The sequence below is a fragment of the Colletotrichum graminicola genome (genome assembly GCF_000149035.1).
Source record: "Colletotrichum graminicola M1.001 genomic scaffold supercont1.7, whole genome shotgun sequence".
Lineage (NCBI taxonomy): Eukaryota > Fungi > Ascomycota > Sordariomycetes > Glomerellales > Glomerellaceae > Colletotrichum > Colletotrichum graminicola.
In genome coordinates this window covers 743700-769218 of record NW_007361011.1, presented here as the reverse complement: position 1 = coordinate 769218, position 25519 = coordinate 743700, and the positions used below count along the sequence as shown (strand labels likewise).

General features: G+C 45.3%; 4 protein-coding genes across 4 annotated transcripts; 2 read left to right on the top strand and 2 right to left on the bottom strand.

The window, feature by feature from the left end:
- Positions 1-4634: 4634 nt before the first annotated feature.
- On the top strand, positions 4635-5614 carry GLRG_01889 (glycosyl hydrolase family 61; the record flags this gene model as incomplete). The annotated part of the gene is made up of 2 exons (XM_008093223.1): positions 4635-4971; positions 5031-5614. The coding sequence occupies 2 exons, from the start codon at positions 4635-4637 to the stop codon at positions 5612-5614; spliced, it is 921 nt and encodes a 306-aa protein (XP_008091414.1).
- Positions 5615-6316: 702 nt separating this feature from the next.
- Positions 6317-8364, bottom strand: GLRG_01888 (CobW/HypB/UreG; the record flags this gene model as incomplete). Its single annotated transcript, XM_008093222.1, has 6 exons — positions 6317-7099; positions 7162-7350; positions 7404-7614; positions 7677-7973; positions 8034-8119; positions 8182-8364. 6 exons carry the CDS (start codon positions 8362-8364, stop codon positions 6317-6319), a joined length of 1749 nt encoding a protein of 582 aa, XP_008091413.1.
- Positions 8365-12672: 4308 nt separating this feature from the next.
- Positions 12673-14346, top strand: GLRG_01887 (uncharacterized protein; the record flags this gene model as incomplete). The annotated part of the gene is made up of 3 exons (XM_008093221.1): positions 12673-12704; positions 12768-13570; positions 13622-14346. The coding sequence occupies 3 exons, from the start codon at positions 12673-12675 to the stop codon at positions 14344-14346; spliced, it is 1560 nt and encodes a 519-aa protein (XP_008091412.1).
- Positions 14347-15829: 1483 nt separating this feature from the next.
- Positions 15830-16474, bottom strand: GLRG_01886 (Rieske domain-containing protein; the record flags this gene model as incomplete). Its single annotated transcript, XM_008093220.1, has 2 exons — positions 15830-16111; positions 16184-16474. The coding sequence occupies 2 exons, from the start codon at positions 16472-16474 to the stop codon at positions 15830-15832; spliced, it is 573 nt and encodes a 190-aa protein (XP_008091411.1).
- Between the last annotated feature and the right edge of the window lie 9045 nt (positions 16475-25519).

Below are 25519 nucleotides of genomic sequence, written 5' to 3'. Positions count from 1 at the left end.
AACCTTGTGAGCTGGCGACTTCCCTTTCCACATAAAGACTATTTGGTTCCTCCGCACCGGAGGCTGTGATGTGACATCACCTGACAGAACCGGTGCAACAACTCATTGTGAGGAGTTCCTCCGGAGATAGATCGGGGGCAGGAGGAGGAGACGGCATGCGCAAGACTTTCTAAGGCTTTCAGACAACGTCTGGAGGCTGTGGTGCCGCCCAACTCTCAACAGTTTTCCGCCAGGCCTGTAGAGTTTGATGGACGATGCAGATCGCCAAGGTCGAGGTCTAGTTTGTCCCTCCCAATTACCGCCAAAATAGCGCGCCACTGGCCCCCTCAATGCGGGGGAGTAACATACAAGCCGGCCCCCCGGTCAAATCACAGAGCTCGAGGTGTCGTGGCCAAGTGCGGGCGCGAAATGCCATGGAGGGTAGCTTGAACTGTAGCTTCACACCGCACCCGCCGGCCATACTGGCTACAGCTTCTCCGCAACCGATGTCGCGGGGTCGGAAGAGCCGGCTTCGCGTAGTGCAGGGTTGTGAGATTGCTGCAAGCTATCGCCTCAGGGTTGGAGGTACAATACCATTTTCGTCCAACAATCATCACATGTAACTGATGGCAGCTGTAGATTCAAGTCCAATGCTATCAGTTCTACCCGTGTGACGGTGTATCCCTACGACGATGCCATCAAACTAGGTACATGTTACCACAAGGGCTCAATGGCCAACTCGGCCCGTCTCAAGCCAGCGCTAGTGGGGGCAAAGTGCGGGGGAAGCGCCGGTACATGCACAAGATCCCGGGGCAAAAGAAGCGAGCCGCCTCCGGTAACCCATTTCCGCGTTGGTTGTCGAATCATGGGCGCCAACTTGGATAGCGCCTCTGTAGTCTGATCTAGTTGGTGGACGGGTCTGACAGATTATCGTTTGGGGGTTCCATCTGACACACTTTCTACTCGTAATAGTGTATTAGCTGTGTGGTTCTCACATCTAGTGGGGTTTCAACAGCCGTATAATAGTACGTAAATTTGACTGTGTCAGCTGAGTCTGTCGCTTCGGATGATGTTGAAACAGCTGGATCTTGCGGCTGTAGACGAGCTACGTGGACCTCAAACTTGCTAAGAAAAAGGATTCGGAGTGTTATTTACGGCTATACCAATAGGTACACAGCTAAGAGACATTTCAAACATGAACAAATCTCCCCTTGGTAGGAAAAAGTCACATACTTATAAAGACCTATCACCAGTACTGCTTTTCTTGTCAGTGTGATACGGCAGTACGCCTCGTCCTTCTAGTATGTGAGGATAGAGTAAGCACACCAGTAATAGAATTTAGGCGTCAGCGCATCTCACAGCAAACTGACTTTAAGCTTACCAAGGTCAGACATAGCGTGATCAAGCAAAATCTACAATTCACTCAAAAGTACTTACGGAATCCACCATACCCCAGGGAATGAGGAGGCCAGGCATAAATCTTATCTGGTAATTGGTAGATCAATATAACACACACCTAGTGTACGGACTACCAGACTTGCGAAGATGAACAAAAATATACCAGTTCTAGACGCAGGTTTAAGTGCCTCGAGTGGTAGCAGCGCGACAGTATCACAGCTATGACTGCGTTCTCTCTCATGGTTTTCAAGCTGTAAATATTGGCGGCTGATGTATTGACGTCTAAGCAAAACGATGTAATGTGCAAGTTTCGTCTACGGATTCAAGTTTCAAAGTCCTCGAGAGTTTTTCAAGCGACCGAGGGAGGACACATCAATCTCAATTGCCACATGCTTGACGTATTTGGACCGGCATACTCCATATGAGTAGAAGAATAGCATAGCTATTAATACACCCGCAGGGAATTTGGGGAGTCAGCCAGCCCCCTCCCATTGAAGGAAGAGATGGGCCGCTATATTCGAGAGAACGGATTGAAAAGCATCATGGATCAGTTGAGCTGTAGGCAAACCGCTCTTCATAAGTTTCTTCAAATGCCCAATTCACAGTAAAAAGTCCCGTTGGACTAAAGAAATGCCAAACGTTGGACGTGGTTACATGGGCTCAAAACACCTCGACGCAAGCAACATTTGTCGTTTATGACAGGTCGAAACGAGGGAATACGAGCCAGGTTACGGATGCCGAAGATTCTACTCACAGACCGTACCCTCGTAGCCGGCGGAAGAGCTCGAGAGCGATTCGGCAGCGGCCTAATAGCCCCGTATGCCGCACCGCCGTGTTCGCCGGAGAGTCAATGGAATCACCAGCTGCAGTCCTGTGGCCTGTTAAGATTTCCGTGTGAAGGATTCCAGGATTCTTATGAGTCTGTTGGAAAGTTCTTCGCCTAGGATGGCTGTGAGAGGCCGTCGTTTATGCTTTATTATATGCACGTAAATATAATCTCATCACAGGAGGCTCATGCCAGTGTATCGGATGATATCAGCCACGACATGTGCAATATCACCTGACCGACTTTGGGACTCGTATCTCCGTGGGCCGTCACTCCTAGAAGCCCATCTCTTACAATCAAGCTCCTCTTCACCTTGACTATGACCCCTATTTGCTGTGTGCCCTAGCTCGTGAGAAATCTTCACTCAATTTAGGAGTCCCACTTTCTGCAAGACGGCAGTTGTGTAAACAGGGGATGAGAACAAATAGGAAAACAGCATCGTCGCTGTCAATGAAGCCGAGACACTTGCGGCTAGCCGGCCGAAAGGTGGCGCACAACTATTTAACCCATGGGATCAGCCGTAAGTAGCTTGGTATTAATAAGTTCGAGCATGATGGGGTCAATATCGCTCTTTTTGGACGCCCCATCAGCACCTCCCATGCTCCTCCACCACTGGCAGAAGCTGTTCCGGGTGGCTCAGATCTGACTAGCAAGCCTGCAGGCGACAAAGGCAAGCAACCTGGACCACGTGGAATGGAATGGCACTCATCTGGATTAGCAAAACTCTTGGTGAGGCCTGTTGCTATATTTCGAGAGAGCACACTTGACATTGACACGTTGTTTTCACCCTGTTTTGCGAAGCATCAAATCGTCTTGGCAAGGAGCTATTTGCCGCTGTGATGACGACGAGACCCGATGCTCGTCTAGGTCATCACTTCGCAGCAGGGTAGAGAGAATAATAGAATATCTGTACGTCGGACCGCGATTCCCCTCAAGGCCTCTCGGCTGCATATGCTGAGCAACGGTGCCTACTGGTCCGTCCCTGGAGCATTCCGAAGACGGTGTCGAAGCGCCGTGGTGCGAGTGGGTATCCCTTTCCCACTGAGTGGACATTCCGTCCCGGGTAAAGTGATCTGCAGCAGGGGCTTCCCGCCTCTCCTCGGTGCCCTCCGGGGCTTACGTTTCAGGTGAATCCCACAACGGGTGCGTCGATCGGAAATACTACGTGAGAACAGAGCTCACGGCGGCAAAGGTTCTCTTCAGGGATCCCCTCGTGGAAAGATGGAAGTTGGACGGGTTGGACGGTTTTGGCTCCGGGGAGATGGGTCTACTATGATTTTGGGTAGATTGATTATTGACTCAGTTTCGGGATCCGTCGAGCTACAGCAAATATACTGCGGATCCGAACACGGAGCGATTCAATACTCATCAAATCATGCGATCAACCACCGACGATTGACCGTGGGCTGCCTGGGATTGACGAGCAAACTTGGAATGACGCCCGAAATTGACAGCAGCAACGGTCAAGCCTTTCACGCGACCTCACACGGGCATGGCATGCAGGAACGGGAGCCCGTTGGCGCCTGTAGGTCGAATGAGGCGAGTTTGATGGATGCTAGGCAATCTATTCTGTACAATAGGCGTTCGTTAGCCCATCTATTCGTAGGCCCCGGTTCCCCCCTGCAGGGTGTGCCGCTGCCAACCAGGTGGGATGTTTAGATGAACAGGACCACGAACACTAAGAATCGGCGCATGAGCTTAGCTTCGCGACTGTTCCGTATCTCATCAAGAATCGGCCCTCGACCAATGGTCCTCCAGGGGTCGATGTCGTCAGCCAACTTTAGCTGTGGCCACTTCGTGGACACTTTGTCTCCAGTCAACCCCATTATAAGGAGGGAACCCTCGGCGGCAAGCTCCGCGTTTGGTGGAGAATGGATTCAGCATGCCTGCATCTTGATGTTTCCCAGAACCTGTTGGCCCATTTCGTCGTCTACGGATACAGATTCTTCTCTGGCTGGTCCTTCTCATCGTGGCGTGCCACCTAACCCCCGTCGGACGAGGCCTGCTCTATCGGCCACGACAACCCTTGCTCACGATCCCATCATCACCCGTGTCCCCCTTTTCGCGCCGGCAACTTGCAAGGCCCAGACCAAAACCGACAATGAGGACGTGGGGCTGAGAAACCTCATCGGGAACGTTGGATGACAACAGATAGCTGGTGGCTCCAGGCATCCAGGGGTGGGATGGCGGTAGTGTATTCGTAGATTAAGATATAAGGCCACCTTCTCCCGCCTCTTGGCATGATTGTCTCTTCCCACCTCGTCCTCAACCATTACCAGTGTCTTTTATCATTGTTAAACCACATTCATTTCTTGTCAGAAAAGTTACATTCATTCATTCCCTGGTGGAAAAACAAACACTTTGTTTTCTTCCCGTCCAATCCTTCTACACACGAAAATACCCGTCTTCACCAACGCTTCAAACCGTCAAGATGCGTTTTGTTGCTTTCCTCGCTGCCGCGGCCATCGTGCCCCAGGCCATGGCTCACTACGTCTTCCCTGCCCTCATCGTCAACGGAGAGGAGACGGAGCGCTACGAGTTTGTCCGCGCGTCCACGAACTCCAACTCCCCCGTCACGGACGTCACCTCGGACGGGTTCGTCTGCAATATCGGCGCCAACGATGCCAGCGTCCTGGCTAAGACCAAGACTAAGGCCGTCAAGGCTGGCGATGAGATCGGTTTCACTGCTGAGAGCGACATCAGCCACCCTGGCCCCCTCGCCGTCTACATGTCCAAGGCCCCCTCCGGCGTCGCGTCCTACAAGGGCGGTAGGTTTATTCTCATCTCTACTGTTGAGTGGATCGTATAGCTAATTTAAGTCTTAAAGATGGCGACTGGTTCAAGGTGTACGAGCTGACCACCTCGGACATCACCTCCGCCGGCCTCCAGTGGGCCTCCGACGGCCTCCGCAACTTCACCTTCACCCTCCCCAAGGAGGTTCCCACTGGCGAGTACCTCGTCCGCGTCGAGCACACCGCCCTCCACGCCGCCGGCTCCAAGGACGGTGCCCAGTTCTACATCTCCTGCGCTCAGATCTCCGTCACCGGCGGCGCCTCCGGCACCCCTACGCCCACCGTCAAGATCCCCGGCGTCTACACCGGCGAGGAGCCCGGCATTTTGATTAACCTGTACTACCCTGTCCCCACGAGCTACACTCCCGCCGGACCCGCCACCTGGCCCAACAAGTGCGTCGACCACACCGGCAACCTCGCCGGCCAGACCTCCGACGGCGACTGCACTGGCGACGCCGGCGCCACCACCCCCGTTGCTCCGGCTCCCTCCAACGGTACTGCTCCCGAGACTCCCTCCAACGGCACTACTCCCGAGGCCTCTGACGAGGGCTGCGAGGCTGCTGCCGCCCGCCGTCAGGCCCGCTCCATGCGCCGCCGCACCACTCGCCTTGCCCTCTAAACGTACCCTATTTTTGTTCCCCCGAAGCCGCGACGATGATGGTGGAAGTGGGCGAGATTCAGGGCCATTTTGTTAAACCCGGGCGAGCAGACTACCACTTGGAGGCCTGCGAGCTTAACTCTATTCTTGGACATATATGACTTGACACACTGGATGTAAATGTTATTCGAAAATGGACGATCCCTCTTGTAGAGGTGTTCTCATTGAAATATCAAATTCTTTCATACCAATACGTCACGATGCCTTCATGGCATTGTGCATCTTGGCGAGATTCCCCCTGTGCCGTGATATCCCACTACTTCGGCCCAATTCAGGCCAAGTAACCTTGTGTGGCACGCAATTCTACGCTCTCCAGCCCAGGCGAACTCTCCCGTATGTACTCAAGTAGTTTCTCCATGTCTTTTCCCATCCTGAAGATGACCATGTGAAACAATGCCAGTGCCTGTCCCCCGATGTAAGCTTCTGATTCATGATAGATCCGCAGAATTGTCACATCATGCAGTACAAGGGCAGGCTGGTGACGAAATTCTAGGTGGCCGAGAACGTACATGTATCTGAGCTGGAGCACGCTATCAAATGATGGTTGTATTTGTCGTGATTCCACAATGGATGCCCAACAGATCTGAGTTTGAATCATTGAAACTTTTAGAAACGCGACGCCTAAGGCCCAGTTCTCTACACCTTTCACTGCCGGATCGCTCCTCACGCATGGTCATGGCCTTCGTGGTCCCCATCGTCGTCCTCCCAGTCCGGGAATCCGTCGTCGAACAGGTCCTGCAGCTTGTCCCTCTTCTTCTCGTCATCCCACCGCTTGTTCCGCATTACCTTCTGCCACCTCGCCCACTCCGCTTCGTCGAGCAGGCAGGCGTCTAGCGCGGCTTCCAGACCCTTGATGTCGAGGTTCTCGCCGATGAAGACGAGCTCCTGTCGGCGATCGCCCCACTCGCCGCCCTTCTTTATGTCGTGCGTGACGAGCGCGTCGACCTCCGGGTCGCCCGTGAGGTAGTCCTCGGGCGGCAGGGTGCAGAACCAGGGGCGGCCACCGGTCATGGTCAGCATCGCCCCGGCCTGGGACCAGTCGCCCGCCCGGTGCGGCCGCGTCGCGAGGAAGAATTCGCCCTTGGAGCGGAAGAGGCGGTTGAAGAGGGGGTGGGCGGTCTTGTTGGCGAGGATAACGTCATTCGCTGGGGGCTCGAGGGGATCTTCCATGTCATCGTCCTCGTCGGCATCGTCGTCCTCTTCCTCTTCTTCGTCGTCTTCCCATTCTTCATCCTCCTTTTCGGAGCCTTCAGCCTCGTCCTCGTCCTCGTCCTCGTCCATGGCATCCCCATCGTCTTCGGGGGCTTCCATTTGTAGAATGAACTTGTCGTATAGAAGAGACCATAAGCGACGGGGGTGAAAAGGTCTTGTTCTTGTGTAGACAAAGTTGCGGACATTGTATTCTTCGGTCTCTGGCTTGGGAGTAATGGCCTTGCGACCGTTGACCTGTAAACCGGATTGTCAGTCAATTGCTTTCCCCAGCAGACCTGCAAGATGGACAAACTCACCTCGCGCACTGTCATGGCGTGAAGGTCCTGCAGCCAGCCAACGCCGGACTGGGCGACCTTAAGGTCAAAAGTGTTGGTGTTTACAATCTCCTTCACGTCAATCTTACTGTAATTGGCTTCGAGAACCTTGGCCCGCGGGTTGAGCTTCTTGATGAGGTCGAGGACACGAGCGCGGTCTGCATTCGAGACCTGCTTTAAGTTAGTATGTCGACGTTGTGTACATTGGAGGTGGTGTCTCCTACCATGTCAACCTTGTTCAGAACAATGACGTCTGCAAACTCGATCTGGTCGACCATCAGGTCCGAAACCGTCCGTTCATCTTCCGGTACGACGTCGTCTCGCCGTGAGGACAGGAGGTCGCTTGTGTGGAAGTCGTTAAAGATTGTGAAGGCGTCAATCACGGTGACGGTGGTATCGAGGCGGGCGAACTTGTCGACACCGCCAGCGTCGGCTCTGGTAGAAAGAGAACGTTAGCAAGGCCCTTCAACACAGTATTGTCAGCACTTGTAACCCACAATCTCTTGAGCAACTTCAAAGTGTCCTTGTCGAGACCCTCAGGACCCTCGCCCAAGGCGGCCATCTGCTCGGCCAGCCTGGCGTCGAAAGTTTCCGCGACCTGTTCGGGCTCGCTGATACCACTGCTCTCGATTATGACATAGTCAAACTCGTGAAGCTCGGATAGATTGACGAGCTCCTCCAGCAAATCACCGCGGAGTGTGCAGCAGATGCAGCCATTCTGTAGAGCTATGACCTTCTCCTCCGTCTTTGTGAGTCGGTGGCTCTTCTTGATGAGGGATGCGTCCACGTTGACACTGAAAGAGACTCGGACGTCAGTATTGGTCATACGCAGAAGGATGAGAGAATGGCCTTACGCTCCGATGTCGTTGACAATAACGGCTATCCTAAGACCGTGGTCGCTCTTGAGTATATGCTGCAACAGTGTCGTCTTCCCACTTCCCTATGTCGCATCATCAGTCAGCCTAATGATTCGTTCATGTCAATCACAAGATGTCACCTTACCAGGAACCCGGAAAGGAGAGTTACAGGAAGCGGCTTGGTCTGGCCAGGCTTCGTAACGTCAACGCCGGAGTCACTGCGGACAAGTTTGGGGGCTTCATCGTGTGATTTGGGGTTCGTAGTGGTCGGAACAGCGACACCGCCCGACTTGACTTTGACCGCAGATCCTGTAAGTTTTCTGCCCATCTTGTTCTTGACTCGGGTAATAATTCACTTCCAAACTGAGACTTGATAGTATGAGGGCAAGGTCGTGCAACTCCAATCTCACTGGAATTGCGTATTTATACAATGTCTACATCGGGCAGCCTTCGTGTCTAATGCAACGCCATCAAGGTGTTCAGGAAAGCTGGCAATCACCCCAGCCTTTGCAGCATCTCATGGGTGGTGATGTCGCACGACGGGCCATCCGGGTTCTGACGATGCCCCCGGCGATACAATACGGGATTGGCTGGCTGAAGACCGGGGCTGTCATCACCATCGGCCGCCGTTTGATTGGCCAAGATGAGCTCCAGACGGGCCCCGGACACCAAGAAACGCCTCGCCAGATCAGGGAATAGGCTTTCTCGCGACATGGGAAAAGGGTCCAACGTTGAGAGAGCCCTTGAGAACCCTGAGGGCCGCCGGGTCCTGATTGTGAAACGGCTTTTTGCTATTCGTTGCTGGTCGCTTGGAGCTTATGACGCAGGAAAGGGATCAGCCATGGCTGAAAGATTGATGGGTACGGTCCTTGACCCGGCTATTTTTCCCAACCGAGGATACTGGATTGTCTTTTCTTATATTAGGTCAAGAGGGGCGCATCTGGCGGTTTCGGTGCTGCTAATATTTCCCTTGGTGACCCATCGGCATAAACGTTCCGGGGGCTTTCTTTGCCCCCACGCTTCAGCGAGTCAAGAGTATTGGTGGCTGGAAGATCAAGCGAATCGATGAATTGTTCTATCAATGTCCAAACCAAGAAAACTAGTTTACAATCCGGATTATCGACGCTAGATCGAGCTAATTCATGGTGTGCCACCAACATATTATAATATTGACACCCCTTACTCTTCTTCCCTCACTATACCATGGGGCCAACAAAGACTCAATTGACGCTTTCTAAGAATCTTTCTAAGAATAGGTTTAAGACACTATTCCGGAGCGTGTCTGAGGAGAACATTATTACGACTTCCATCTTTGTCTTCAGCCACTGCTGAAATTGTCCCTGATATGCTATCAAGCCTCTCATCTTGCATGACCTTCTGCCTCTTCTGGGGTTTGAGACATACGATCCTACCTTGTCGATACTCTTATAATTTGGCCACGGCGATAACTGTCAATGAAACAGGCTGAATGGAATGGAAGCCGGCAGCGAATTGGCTGCATTTTCCAACGTCGATGAGATGGTTGTCGTTGTCTTTTGTACATATTTCACCGCCAACCCTATTTAATTCATTAAGAAGCACGAGACAATCACTGGCTGAGTAAGACGAGAGATAAGAGTCCCGCACCTTTACAGTTTCGGCAGCTTGCATCTACTGCTAAGAGCTGAGGTGGCAGGTACTGAGTGTTAGAAAAGAGAAGTTTCATTGTTCAAGGAATGGAACCCAATGATTACTAATGGGTTTTACATCGCAAGGTACATGATGTGAATAAGAAGATGGCTAGTAGTATTAGAACCAGCTGGCCATCAAGACACGGTGAGATCCATGAGCTCGGATTACTCGGCGCGAGGATGAACAAGACTTCGGGAACGGCTCCGTACCTGCCTTATTTGGAATTATTTCTTCTCTTATGAGTGATGCATACCTCTTTGGTGTTGACTTAGTCATTGATGGACCGCATTGAAACCGCACTGTAGTATTTTGAGGTTATCCAGCGCCGGGCGAAGCCATGGTACGCACCGAGGCGTAGGTTCTCCGTAGCAAATAGATATCGGTCCCAACCTTAGGCGTCAGATGCGGTAGGCGTCGTGGATGAAAAGCCCGCCTCTTTAGAGAGACGAGCCTATTCAATCTGTACTTAAGCGACTGCTTCCTGAATGGAAGACAGTTTGGTGCAGTGAGCAGGCGTGACGAGCTCAAGTTTGCGCAAAGCATAGTGGAAAGTAAGAGGTCCTCGGAATCTATTAATAGGGCAACAAGACGGCTAAGAGATGGTTCCTCAAACGTCTCGAGTGATGTCGGATGTGGCTTTACAGACGCCGTACTGCACAGACGCCACAAAGAGGGAATGCCTTGCTTTCCAGACGGAAACAAGACATGGCGGCAAGCTTGGCCTGCGATACGAGCTGAGGCCCGTTAGCGATTATCTATCCCCTGAGAGCGACTTTTTATCTCGTATCACATCCTCCCTCCCACCCTTGAAATGGAAGGGGGGGGGCATCTGGAAAACCATACACGCGCCACGCCATAGACTGCTCTCACGAGCTAGAGCACACAGCAGATAGGGTTATACGAATGAATGAAGAAAAGGCTTGTATTGTGTGAAGAAGAATCCCACGGGTGGAGGGCCCATATAAAGGGGGCCCTCGAGCTCGTCCATGTGACATGGCACGTGGTGTGGCTGACGGTATCCGCCACACATACATTAGCCTCCTGTGATAACCGCCAATGGTTAACGGTGTGTGCGCATCGAGTTCATACAGTCCTCTGCCAGTGAATCGCAGTGAAGCCCAGGATGGCCTGAGTTGTGAACGTCTGGAGGACGTTGCAGCCGAAAGTTCAAGTCGAGCCGAGTTGCAAAGGCCACGCATCAGGTAAGCCGCGCTGACGAAGGAGAAAGAAGAAAGGAACCTGGGAATATTAATAGACTCTTATTCAAATATTCCCTCCCACACACCCACACACACGCGAAAATAGGACAAGCAAAACGTTACGATCAGGTGAGGGGCTGCAAAAGATACGCGGGAGACGCCCTTGCGGTTCCAGTTTCACAGTCTACCCCGTAGTGGGCGGTGATGGAGCAAAGGATACCCCAGATACGACCCAGATACGGCCCAGCCACGACAGGCCACCCAGCAACACGAGGTTTGTAGGGTCGAGGGTTCGGTCGGTCGGCGGCCCAGCTGTTCGTCTATTTGCCGGCCGGATCGTTGCTTCGGCAAGAGTTGACGTGACCGGTTCCCAAGGAAAGGCGAACCAAAACCCCCCCCTGTGGTGATCATGACTTGACCTTGGCCGAGCCGCTTTGCAACACAAGTGGCAACGATGATGCAGTTGGTCTCCAGCCCAGCCAGCGGCGCCTAGGCACGTGGTCATGCTCTTAGTTGCTTTCATGCGCACTCATGCCGTCTTGATACGTGGCATTAGCAAGCTATTTGGACCAAACCCAACTCGCCTCTGCCGCTGAACATTTCCGAAGTCAATATATTGAGAGCCCGGAAATGAAACCAGGATAAGACGCCTATCGGCACCTCAATTAACCAGAGACCGAAAAATGTTTCCCGTCTCCGACAAGGGCCCCCCCCTCCCAAAACCCGCCCACGCGAGTCTTTGCCCCGTTTACCCCGTTTCCAGTGCACACTAATCATCTCCGGCCTCGACGCGCCGCTGCGGAGTTTTCCCAGAGGCGAAATGACAGAAGCCAGAACCCTGTCGTGCCTCGTGTCAGGCCTCTCTCCCTCTGTCTCACCCGCTGATAAAGAGCAGAGTCGAGGGCTCATGACCGCACGTCGCATTTGGCAAGTTTCAGAGACCGGCGGACCGGCGGGGGCGCCTCCTCTGGGCAAAGGTGCCAAGAAACGCATCAAACACAATCGAGGGGTTTAGTGCGGCACTGCGATTTGATCAGGATAACGGCGGCCGGGGTCCGTCTGAAACACTCCGAATGGGCGCGCCGAGATGGGTTTTCTTCTCTCATCCTCTTTGCACCTCTTTTGGCCCCCATGGCTCCGACCTAGGCCGCGTTTTCCGGTATCTTGAAGTTGATGAAAGAATGGCCATTGTAGGATGACGCCGCCCATGGCTCTGGCGCGCGCTGGATGCAACTGTACCGGTATACTTTCATGTCCTTGAGCCAGCCATACGCCTCTTCGCGTGCATTTGTGTCGCACGAGGAAGAGCCTATTCACCTGCTTGCGAAGTTTGGAAGTCGTCAACAAGTACTATTACATGTCGCACCAAATATACACTCCAACAGCCACCCCTGCTTATGTACCCTCGAGGGGTGTTTGATGTGGCAGGCCTCCCTGGACATGGGTCGACGCACAACCTGTCTGTGTGTTGGGTTAGACCAACGACGTGATGTGTTTGATAACTATCATGGAGCGCCTCCTATCGCCGCAGCGCTGCTGTTTCTCTTCTGGTCCTGCTCCGCTTCCCGTCGAGAAATCGACGCGCGATCCAATTCGTTTCTTTCCGCGTAGGCGCTTGCGTCCTTTTGTTTCTTTTTTCTTGGTCGTTACCTTTTAGACACACAGCTGAGCTGCTTACTTTCCACTTGCTGGTCGACATCCCCCTTTTCATTTCGACGTTTATCACAAAGTTATCAGAGTGGAGCACGGGAAGCAGCAGAGTCACAATGGAGGCCACCACAACTTGGTCAATGTTGAGGTGTGTAAACAGTGACAGCGGCAGGCAAGCGTCGATCGAGTGTGCTGACAACATCTATAATAGGCAACGGAGGAGAAGAGCAGAGCCGAAATTCCCTGGTAGACCACGTCACAACTTGACCCGCAGACAAGAACCAGCAGCACCATCCGAGGAAGAGGGTGAGGAAGCAGACGGTGAACAGGAGGCCGGTGAAGAGGAAGAGGAGGAGGAGGAGGAGGAGGATGAAGAGAAGGAGAAAGATGAAGAGAAAGAGGAGGATGAAGTGGAGAAGGATGATGAAGAAAAAAAAGAAGACAAATCCGAAAGCAGCGAATCCGAAAGCGAGTCAGATTCCGACTCTGAGTCCAGCGCATCTTCAGAAAGCGATTCCGACTCAGCAGTACCTGGCAAAGCAGACTCAAGCGACTCGGATCAAGAAGATTCTCTTCCACCGCCCGCAGCTGAAGGATCGTTGCCAGAACGCCAAACTGACGACAATGCCCTTCCTCCCCCAAGAGGCTTCATCACGCTCGTACCGTCACCTCCTCAGACGACGCCACCCCCGCAACCTCCTCGAGTTACGTCAACACGACCTACTCAATCACCATCTGCCACGACGCCATCAAGCCAATCTCCTCCTGCCAGCCAGGCTCCTTCGCCTTCATCTCCGCCGTCTTCTGCACCTCCGACAATGACAATGCCCGCCGAGACCCCCGGAGCAAACCAACCTCCCCCCGCCGTCGGAAATGCCGCGTCTGGAACCCCTCAATCTAGCCTTATTATGCCGTCCAACTCACAGATGAAGGCGACGGCCACGCCGATCTCCGCCACAGCGTCGGCGGGTACGAACCGCAGTTTCGCCATCGGGATCGCCTTCGGCGTCGTTGGTAAGCCCATTCCCCTCCTCCGAAGGCCCATCCGTCTGACTTGACCTGCAGCCATAATCGCGCTCATCATTGGAGCCGTAGTCTTCTTCCTCAAGCGCCAGAAGAGAAAGAAGAAGGTGAACGCCGTGGCTGCCAACATGAGCCGGAATGCCGGAGGCGGCGGTAACGCCTTCTTCCAGAGCGGGCCGGCCGCCGCCGCCGCCACCGCCGGTCAACCCGCGCGCAACACGCGCGAATGGGAGAAGGCCATCGTCGCCACCTACAGGCAAACTCAGATCGCGAATCGCACGACGAAGGAGATGGAGGAACAGATGATGTCGCAGTACAATGCGGACAGGAGCAGGAATCCCGCGCAACCCGACCGGCCGCCCACGGCGGGCACGGTGGTCACGATCCCGACGTTTCCGGCACCACCCGTCTCCAACTTCAACACCGGCTACGCCGTCACACGCGACGCCAATACTGACAGCTTTTACGACGATAAGTCCATCCACGAGCCCGCCATGCCCGAGCCCTTGAGGCTTAGCGGATCACCACCACGTCGGCCAGGTTCCATGGCGGCACCGTACCCCGTCTCGGGCTACGACCAGGGCTCTTACCGAGAGTCCATCAACATCGGGTACCAGCCATACAACTCGGGTCCCTTCTATCAGCCGACTCCTGGTCGCTACAGTTCGGGCGTCTCTTATCAACCGCAGCCCGGTGGTCTACCGAGAGCGGAGAGGGGGCCGGACGGGCGCTTCTCCCCAGAGATAGGCTACGCCAGAGGGTATTAGGGTCCTCTGTGCCGACCGGGAGGTAATATTGGAAAATAACGGAGCGCGGGCAAACGCGCAGAGCACACGGTCATTACCGAGACGACACGGCGACTTTCTCGTTGGATCCGGGATACCCCTCGACGCATCCGGCAGACGATCGGATGATGGGTCGTCCGACCCCTAGCTATTGGCGCATTCCAATCAAAATAAGAGACGACAGGTAACGCCTGTCGCTCGTCCGACCTATCAGGACACTTTCCTTTCTTTTGAATACCCAGCGAGCAGGTCGTCGTCTTAGGAATCAGTGTTTTATATATCTATACATACTTTGCAATAATATTACGAGATACGATGATCAACCAAGACGGCGGCGTATCTGATCCCGTTGCACGAGGAGGCTATTAGCGTGCAGCTCAATGTTTGCCAGGCACGAGAATGAGGAGAAAGAGCCATGGAAACAGATGATGCATGCGGGAAAAGCAACTATTGACGCAATATTTGCCTATTTCCCGTCCGCCAGCATGTTTCCGGCGTGAGGGGGCGGAATTGCAGTTGGTCTGAAACGAGCATCGTGCCAGCACCCTGGTCGTCACCAAAATTAGGCTCGTTAAAGCTTCCCCAGGAAATGGTCCGTCCCTCTGTTCTCAGGCACCCGAGGGAAACATACGGAAGGACGAAGCGGGTTCCATGGACTTGCGGGAAAGTCCACGCGTGTCTTGGCACCGTACCCGAGACGAGAGTTAGCTATCGACGGAGTACTTCGTATCATCGGCTCTGATCGTCGACGATGCTGCTAGCGTGTCAGAAGGTCGGCATGGTCGTCAACTCACTGCCGGCAAGTCTTACCCCAACAAAACGTTGACGGGCAAGAAATGGCAAGATAGTGCGAGTTTCCTCAAGCTTGAGATTTCCTGCATCGTCGTCCCGTCTGAAGCATCCTTGATCTGTACAAGGTTCTACTCGCCGGATCCTTACCATCGGAACTTTCCAGCCCTCTTCGGTAGCTTGCATTTTGCCGCTTGATTCTATCGCTAGATTAGAGCAGCTACACTGCGCGTAGCTTTCCGTAGCCTGCCCCCTTGCCTATTGCCATCTGCAGAGCTCAGATGGTAGGAGTCGTTATCCAGCCTCCTCGATATGGGTGTTTCTCATAGTAGTAGTGTTTGAAAACAAAGTTCGGCGTTGACTAAGTACAGTTCTGGGGGCCTTAACTGTAACATTCGGTACAGCTGACGCCCGAAACCCCACAACACCCTCTGTAGCCATTCTTTCAGACACCGTGTCAACCCAAGCTTGACATCTATTGCGTTGAGTACGGCAGCTCAGAGCGATAAGCAACGGCAAGTGTGCCACCAGTTACGTCTGGGCCCTGTCTGAAGGAGAGCCTTGATGACATAGCTGATTGCGGGTAATAACTGTTGCCATATCCCCCTTGACAGATGTAAGTGTCATCATGGCACAGCCAGCCGTTTTGCATTACTTCCTTCGTCTGTGGGGCGCCCTAACCTATCCTTTGTTTTCTCCTCACCCATACTTCTTTATCTGAGCTTTCCATCACAGCTTGAGATTCCCTCGATGGGACGGACATCTTCGTCTCTGTAATTTCACGCAACTGGACTTCCCACACACCCAGTTTGTACCTAGCTCTGTCCGCCATTCCCGAGAACAGGTCAAACGACCATCCATGCTTTGGGCATGTCAAGCCTGCGCTCAACACGATGCCAAAGTCCTCAATGTCAAATGGAGTGCCATGCGACAGGGGATATGAGGAGTGCGGACATTTCTGGCCATCATTTAGTCAGCTTCACGGAGACTGGATGCCGCTCACCGGCCTTTATGTTTATCCTCTACTTACATGATCGACAGCATGGAACTTTCCCTTATATTTAAAGACAAGGACTTGCTCTTTCAGATCTCCCTCAATTTCGGCGTAGCTGAGGGTATCAGGTGCCAAGAGCACCTCGGTGCTCCGTGAACTATCCGACTTGGGAACATGAAAGACCTTACATCCCGGCTTCAGGTCCGTATCACAGAACCGGAGGTCTGAGAGGTTGCCCTCGTCAGTTCCCAGGTCGGGAAATGAGGAGCTGAGGCCGGCGAGAAACCACCCTGCTTCAGACCGAGATCGCGCCCGGAATGGGCTCATTTCTGGCGAATGAAGAGTATGCCACCGGCAAAGATCGGGGCTGCGCTGGTTGTTGTGGAAATAACAGTCACGGCATCGCGGTTCAGGCTAGTCCAAGACCGTCCCGCGCCCTTTCATACTTTTCTAATCATGTGATATGTCACGTGCTAATCTTTATCCTAAACATCGTGATGTGAGAAACCGATCGCTACAGCTCGCACAGAGACAACTATAATTGGACTACTCTTGCACCCAGATGAATAGCTATGAATCAAAGGTTTGATAGCTTGGTTTGGTGTGGCCGAGCCTCCTGTCGTGTCTTGCCCCTTTGCTTTTACACCGGATCCTCGGAAGTCATAGAGACTAATCAACGAAGGTGGCCAATACGGACGCAGAACAAACACCCACTGGGCCTAGTATGTATATCGAAGAAAGATTCCCTAAGTACAATGGGAAATTTATAACTTACCAAGACCTACTTCTGGTTAGCTGATTTAGTTATTGAAATTCCAGGTCTCATTGGACACATGAATAAAGTTTTGAACAGTGTCGCGAAGCGCAGTTTTAACCAAATGAAACATTCAATTTTCAATGACGCAACACTGTTTGACCTCAACCCACTGCATGCCTGGACTTCGATGTCTTCTTCTTGCTTTGTTACTGTTGGTTAAATCACGTAAGAGGGATATCCTGTAGATTACGTAACAAATCGTGATATAGAATATGGTTGTTGCTTGTTGTATTAGTTACAAAGTGAATCCAGACTTTTAGGTGGTATACTAGTAGTGAGGTAGATACTGCTAAGGGAGGCAGTGTGTTACATAAATATTACGTAACTACCTCCCCTAAAGCATACCTACTATATACTAACACTAGTAACTTTTCTTTTATAGTAAAAGTCACTAGTGCCTTAGCTATCTAGATTACCCTTAAAAGCCTTAAAAACGTAATAAAAATTAAAACTCTAAAAGTATTATACTTCTTATAGTTATATACTATATATTCTTATATCTTTTATTTTTTCTTATAAATAGCGTAAGCTTATACTAACTTATTTAGAGGCGTTTTTTTTTAGCTATAGCTATTAGAGGCGTATTTTTATATTAGTTAGATTTAACTACTACTATTATAGTCTAGTTAGTTATATAACTTATAATTTATTTTTTACTATATACTTATTATAATCTATTATATCTATATAACCTAACCCTTTATATATATCTTAGCTTTATTATTTATAACTAGGCCCTTAAGTGCTTAATTTAGGAATACCTTTATAAATCTATTAGCTAGATTATTAGATCTAGTAATCTATTAGACTTTATAAAGCTTATATTACTTATAAGACTATCTTAGTAATATAATATTAATTATAAGACGCTTCTTTTTTATAGTTCCTAGCTTAACTAGGTATTTATAAAGTAAATATAAGTCTATATATATAATAGTTAGGATTAATAAGATATTAAGCTTCTTTATAATTATTATAATAGTTATAAAGAGGGCGTAAGCTATATTAACGCCTATAACTATCCTATATACTTTAGATATAAGGACGCTTTAGGTAACTTATTTAGACTTTATAGATAAGAAATAAAGGATATTACTATAGAGAAGAAATTTAGCTTAGTTATTTTTAACTTCCTTATTTATAAGGAGGATAATAAATCCTAACTATAAAGTTATATTATAATTATTAGTAAATAATTTATTTATAAATATAAATAGCTTAGCTAATATAAGATTTAAGGGGATAAATTATAAACTATAGTTAAGTAAGCTTATTTACTATTATAGTTAATAATTAAGGTCTTTAATTACCTTATTATCTAGCTCTTTATATTAGGCTATAATAAAAAGATTAAAGTACGCTTTAGGCTAGTAAATAAAGGTAATATATACTTCTTATACCTGTTACTAAATAAAATCTTAGCAGGCTATAGGTAACTTTATGTTAATTAATTATAGTTTTACTTCTTACTTTTTTTAGTAAAGCGTAATAGAAGTGTCTATAGTAGATATAACTATAATAATCCTGCTATTAAAGGTAAGCAGTTAGTTAATAGTAAGGAATAACTTATTTTTTATAGTAAATTTTACTTTAGTTAGTTCTTTATTTTTTTAGTTAGAAAATAAAAAGTCTATTAGGCTAATAGTATTATCTGTTTATATACTAATAAGTATAAAGTATAGATTTTTACTAAATAATAGGAGAAGGTAGGGGTTATATATAGTAAAGACTATCTAGAGATTCTCTTTATAGTAATAGTTATAAGTAGCTTACTAGTATATACCTACCTTAGTAATCCTATATAAAGGCTTAATAACCTTTATAATAGTATTATTAAGGTACTTATAATAGATTTAGGCTAGAAGTTTAGTGTAGATAGTATAGTTAAGGTAGAAAGTAAATTAAACGTAGGCCTATATAATATTATATAGCTATATAACTTTATTATTAATAAAAAAGGAAGGGGCTAGCATAAGGATAAGCTGCTAGCTAGCTTACTAGATAGTAAGTAACTAAGTTAGAATAGCCTCCTTACTATTATTAGTATAGCCTTAAATAATAAGGTGTAATTTCTTATAAGGCTTCTTATTAGTGCTTTTTACCTTATTTATAATTTATAATTTAAAAATTTACTTATATAGCTAAAGTTAGTTAATTATAGTAAATTTAAAGACGCCTTATATAATAAGGCTATTAATTTTAGTAGCTACTAATTACTTAAATAGCTTACTAGGTGCTATAATAACGCCTTTTTTATATAGTTAGATTATAAGGGTTTAATAAGCTTCTTTTTTTACTAAGAGGAAGGTAGTATAAGGTATATTAGTCTCTTATAGTAAAGTGTATCTTATAGGGATTTTCCTAGCTTGTTAAGGTTATATAATAGTAAGATTATTAGTATGTAGCTACTGCCTTAAACTAGTTATAATAATAATAGTATCTTTAGTAGGCTTATTACTATAACTATTATTATTATTTAGGATAGATTAAGGGCGTTACTTAGCTAAGCCTCTTTTTTTATTATCTACTATATAGTATAGCTTAACTAATATAGATTAAAAAACGTAAAGGCTATTAATATTAATAGTAAAGTCTTTACCTTAGGTAGTAAGTAATTTATATAGGCTAAACTAACCTTCTTTTTTATACTAAATATAGACGTTACTGCCTAAAGGTAGATCCTTTATTATAAAGGTATCTAGGCTGTTATAGGTAGTAAAAGCCTTATTAATTTACTATATTATATTATATTTATAAAGATCTTTAGTTACCTTATAGATAGTAGTTATATATTAAATTATCTTAAGTAAAGAGGTAAAGTTAGTAGTTATATAAAAGTAGGCGCTAAATACTAATAAAGTAGGTATAAGGCTATTTAGGCTAGTAGTATTATTAACTACTTTAGTAGCGCTTTAAAGTGCTACTTTATAGTTAATAAATAGGTATTTTTTTTAGATTATTTTATATACTTATTAAAGTATAGCGTAGTATTTTTTAACCTTCCTAACGTTATAATACGCTTTAATAGGGATAATCTTAACTTTAATATCTATTATATAGGCTTTATATAAAAATTTAGTTAAGATAAAGTTCTAGCCTATATTAGTAATAACTTAATCTAGAGGACCTTAGTAAATATTAATTTAGTAGTAATAAAGTGCTTTTTATATAGTTTTTACTAAAATATTATAAAAAAAGTAGGCTATATTAAAGGCAGTAGTAGTATTAATAATATAAAGTATAGGGTTACTATTAAGGTATATAATATTAATAATAACTTTATAATTAAATAAATAGTTATTATATAAGGTAAATTAAAAATAAGAAGGTGCCTTACTATAGATTTAGTAGTAATAGTAGTACTTTATTAAGTGTTTAATTACCTTTATTTTAACCTTATAGCTAGCTTTATAAAAGATTTTATATAGCTAGTAAATTAATAGATAGCTAAACTATTAATAAAGGTAGTATAGCTTAACGTTAGTTAGGTAATAACTTATAAGGCTTTACTTAGGTAGGCTAAGTAGTATCTATAGGTAGCCTTATTTTTATATAACTAGTATTATAAGTTTGCTTTATTAAAGGGTATTTATAAGGTTATTAAATTAAATTAATAGCTAATCTATATTAGCTAAGTAAAGTAAGAAAGGTGTGTTAGTAGGTATTATATAAAAGGTAATATACCTAAGGGGAGTCTTTACTATAATAGTGCCTTATAAAGTAATAGTATTACTATTACTAAACCTAATTTTTACTTTACCTATAGCTATAGTGTTAATAGTTATAGATAGTTAAATTTACTATAGTATAATAGCTTATAAGTAGCCTATAGTTAAGTAACTTACTATACTTATATCTAGTAAAATACCTTAAAAGGTAGCTAATAAGTAATAATTTAGTATAAAGGTACTAAGTAACTTAGTAAAGGTGCTATTAAGGTTAATTTTTATTAATTAGTAATAAATAGCTTAGTTAGTAAGGTTAGTAGTAAGTGCGTTACTATTTACTTTAGCGCTACTAAAGAATATAGTTAAGGTGTAAAATATACTATTATCTTGTTTTTTATTATTACTAATAATAAAGTAGGCCCCTTAGAGATACTACTAAAGATCCTTATTATTATTACTATCTTTATTTTCTCCTTTTTATAGATAAGTGCTTTTATAGTTAGTAAGGAAGGTGTTATATATAGTTAGTAAGGTATCTTTAATATAATAGTTACTTTTAAATTACTAGTACACTTTATGTCTTTTATTAGTAGTATGCTTTATTAACTAGTAGCTAGGCTTATAGTAAATATAGCACTTTTTAGTATTATAGCTACTATTATTATTATTACTATTATAAAAATTAGTGCTACTATAGTTATTACTAAACTATTAATAATAGCCTTAGCCTTAGTAGGTATAGTCTACTTAATATTAATTATTAAGTAATAAAGGTAAGGATTTAGTAAGGTACTAGCTATAATAAAAGCGCCTTATAGTAGTACTAATAAATAACTATAATTAGCTATATACTCCTTCTAATATTATAGCTAAAGCGTATAAGTAAAGGTTATACTTAGGAACCCTAAAGTAGGTATTTAGTAACTAACTTCTTAACACCTTATTATTTTAGTATAATAAGGGGAGAGCCTGTTAGATAAAGGCTAGCTTTAAGATAAGCTCCTTAAGGGCTTAGATCTTAGTTATTATAGGATTATTATATGTAACCTAAGGAAGTGTTATTTCTTACTATTTAGATAGGTAAGTCTATATTTATTCTTATATTTTAAAGTAGTTATAAATATAGTTAACTATCTTATTAAAATCTTAAATACTATTACTATAAATATAGTTAATATAGAACTAAGATACCTTACTTTTTAATATAATAAAAAAGGTAAGACTAAGTTAGTGTTACTTAATTTTAACCTTACTATAGTTATCTTAAAAAATACTTAACTTAAGATTAAGAATATTATATAACTTACTACTATACTTAGTTTTATCTATTAGTAGCTTTATAAAATTAGTTAGTTAATAGGGGTGTAGTTAGGAGGAAGGGATAGGTATAAATTTAGATCTATATAGTAGCTAACGTTATAACTTATTATAGCCTTATAATTAAAATCTCTATATAGTGCCCTAAGGTAGGAGGTTAGTAGTAGGCTTATAGTTACTTAATAAGTTAAATAGTGTATCTTACTAAGGATTTACTTTATTTACTATAATAGGCTAACTACCTAATTACTTACTATACTAGCTGTAATAAGATTAATAAGGTTAAGGAGTAAAGTAATAAGTAAGGTAATAAGTAGGGTAAGAGGTTCTTAGATTACGTAATAAGGTATTAATAAATAAAGTGCCTGTATTACCTCTAAGTACTAGGTTTAGATTAGTAAGTGCTTAGTAAATTTTATCTTATTATAAAAGTAAAGTTAGGCCTTCTTACTTCTACTTTAGCTAGTAATAATTTACTATTAATAGATAAGTTAGGGTAAATAAGGTTAGTTATTTTTATAAAGTAATATTAGCTACTATTTATAATAATATTAAAAAAGTAGTAAATAAGGCCTAATTAATTATTAATTTTTCCTTAGGTAAAATATATTAACTAGTAATATTATTAATAAATTTAGGATTCTTTATTTATAAGTTAAAGATAGGCTGTTTATAGTGCGTAAAAGTAATATCTTTTTTAGTCTATATATAGAAATTAGTATTAAGAAGGTTTACTAATTTAGGTGTAATTTTTTTTTTACTAGATTAATAAAGACTTTATTATTAACAAGGTAATTATAAAGTGTTAATAATGCCTTAGTGCTTATAGCGTTAAAGGTGGTAGTAGTCTAATCTATAAAATCTAACTAAAAGGCAGTAAGAAGGTAGCAGCTATAAAGGTTAGCGTCTAACTATATAGTAATTATATATATTATATATAATCTAACTTTATAAGGGTCTAACTTATTAAGATTAAAGTTAATGTAGTTACCTTACGTTATTAGATTAACGTAGTAAATAAAGGCAGGTAGAAAAAGGAGAGGCTATAAGAGGTAAGATAGTAATAATAGAGGATATAAAGGGGAATAGATATTTATTATTTATTAGTTTAACGGCCCTACTGTTACTAGTAGTAGCTCTCTATTTTTCCCCTTTTTGTTTATTATTAATAAGAATTTAGTTAATATAGAGTAAGGGAGTAAGGAGGTAATAATAATAAAGGTTAAATTTATAGAGGATTATTTACTAATAGGCTAGTTAATCCTCTCTACTCCTAGTAAAATAAACCTTACTAATCTGTTTAATAGTAGTAATCTTATAATTTAATTACGTACTAATTAGTGTTAGTTAAATTACATAAGAGGGATATCCTATAGATTACGTAACAAATTGTGATATAGAATATGGTTGTTACTTATTGTATTAGTTATAAAGTGAATCTAGACTTTTAGGTGGTATACTGGTGGTGAGGTGGATACTGCTGAGGGAGGCGGTGTGTTACGTGAATATCACGTAACTACCTCCCCTAAAGCATACCTACCGTATACTAACAGTAACTATATAGCTATATATAGTAAGAAGTGAATCTGGACGAAAGGACAAATCCACTACGTGGGATATAAGTGTTAGATCCTGCCCTATAACGATATCACCTTGCTACGTGACATCTGTCGAAACCATTTAGAGAGTTCAGGAACCCCAATGCTTTCCACGAGGCACTTAGTAAAAGGACGTTAAAGACATAGCTAACGTAGTTAAATTTACTATATTTATAGATCTTTAAGAAAGATATTAGGCGGAGGGAAATCCTTTCCGTGAACGGCCTTCTTTTGCTTCATATGCTAGGCTCATAGCTTCACTTCGCTATCCTGGCGAGCTCCGGCGAGCTTCGGCGAGCTTCGTCGAATCCTGACAGTCGGATTACTGTTTTGCGAATTGTAGGTCCAAGCTTGTCTCGATTTAATAGTGATTAAAATTAGTCCCAAACTATCTGACCTGTCGATCGGCGGAGCCGTGCAGCCACGCATGTCATACCGCAGCAGGACCACATGGCATGGCAGGCACTTATCTGTTGCCGAGACCCTCAAGCTCAACAGATAAGAACTAGTCTACGTCTCTAAAGACCTCATCCGTCGACTAGATCCGCGGTTTCTGGTGATCGAACCGTATGCTACAAACTGAAGGATGCTAGGAAATGTCATCAAAGACGCTGGGAAATCGTCACTCTGGCGGCCAAACTTGCTTTAGGTGAGCAATGGCTTCCTTTTTCGCATATCGCTTTGGTCTCTCAGATCAGTAACGGGCCCCTTCAATGTTTGAACAGTTTGAAGGGTGCCAAAACTGCGTGGCCACTTCGCTGCCATGATACCACGGTCTTGTTTTTTCTCCGAGCAGAGCACATGCGGACTTAACTTCAGCAAATAAAATAACGTTGACTTCATTGCAACATGTAATCAGTATGTAATTTCAATTTTGCGCACATAAGTCTCGTGATCATTAGTTTTCTTCTTTCTACTTTATATGTTCCATGGATAAGTATATGTCCAAGGCAGCTAGCTTTGAAACCAGTCGTGAGTCAGCTGATAGTATTTCCTCGTTGAAAAGAATAGGTGCTGCCATTTAAAAATCAAATATTTCAAGGGTGGAGAGTTCCTGAATTATGAATGTGATAACACGCCATTTACTTTGGGCAATCCAAATTCGTATGAGAATGTACATTGGATGCAGTCTCCTAAGCGATGCGTCCCAGCAGACATATGAATGTATTCTCCCCATCCAAATCCCGTGAGAACTTTTGGCGTCCACATGGTTGCATTCGTGATTTTTTTTCACCAGCTACGCCTCTGAAATGTCTTACGAGCAGGCTCGTGGAGCAAAGTCGCATGATGACATGATAGGAGTTGACAAAGGAACTTCGGTTGCGATGTCTTTACTGTGCAAGGTAACATGCCTGCAGCTTAGAAATCAACAACCCCATAAGCGATGCGACGGTTTGCCATTGAGCCCTACAATTATTGACAGCTTGGCTCCAGACAATTGTGGGTGACGGTCTCCTTTACAGGATGGCAGGGGAAAACAAATGTCCCAAGTTATGTAATATCGCCACACAGCCCAGCTGGCTAAGCTGGTAAACAATACTGTAATGCTCGCTACTGAAATAAGCAGGGGGTGAGTGTTAGGACAGGGGGTATTATACTTCAGCGGATACCATCGTATATCTGACAGTAAGCACTAAGCGTAACGTTATCCATGGACTGATGTGTTTTCCTTGCCGGCAGATAGACACTCGCAATTCAATGTGCAACTAAGCTAGAGTCCCCCTACCAGTAAGTCTAAGGCGGTGGATCGGCGAGGGGAGGATCGGCGAGGCGCCTTCGCGAAGAAACAGTTCGGGAACCAAGCCTTGCACCATGCTGAGCAGCTTTGCCCCATCGAGTATGGGTCTATGGTCTATAGGCTGTGCAAATCTAGGCAGAGATATTACCCTCCTTGCAGGCTACCTGTCCTAGCCACCATATCATCCGTTATACCTTGTTCCTCCGACGAGAACTATATAAGGGAGGGTTCAAC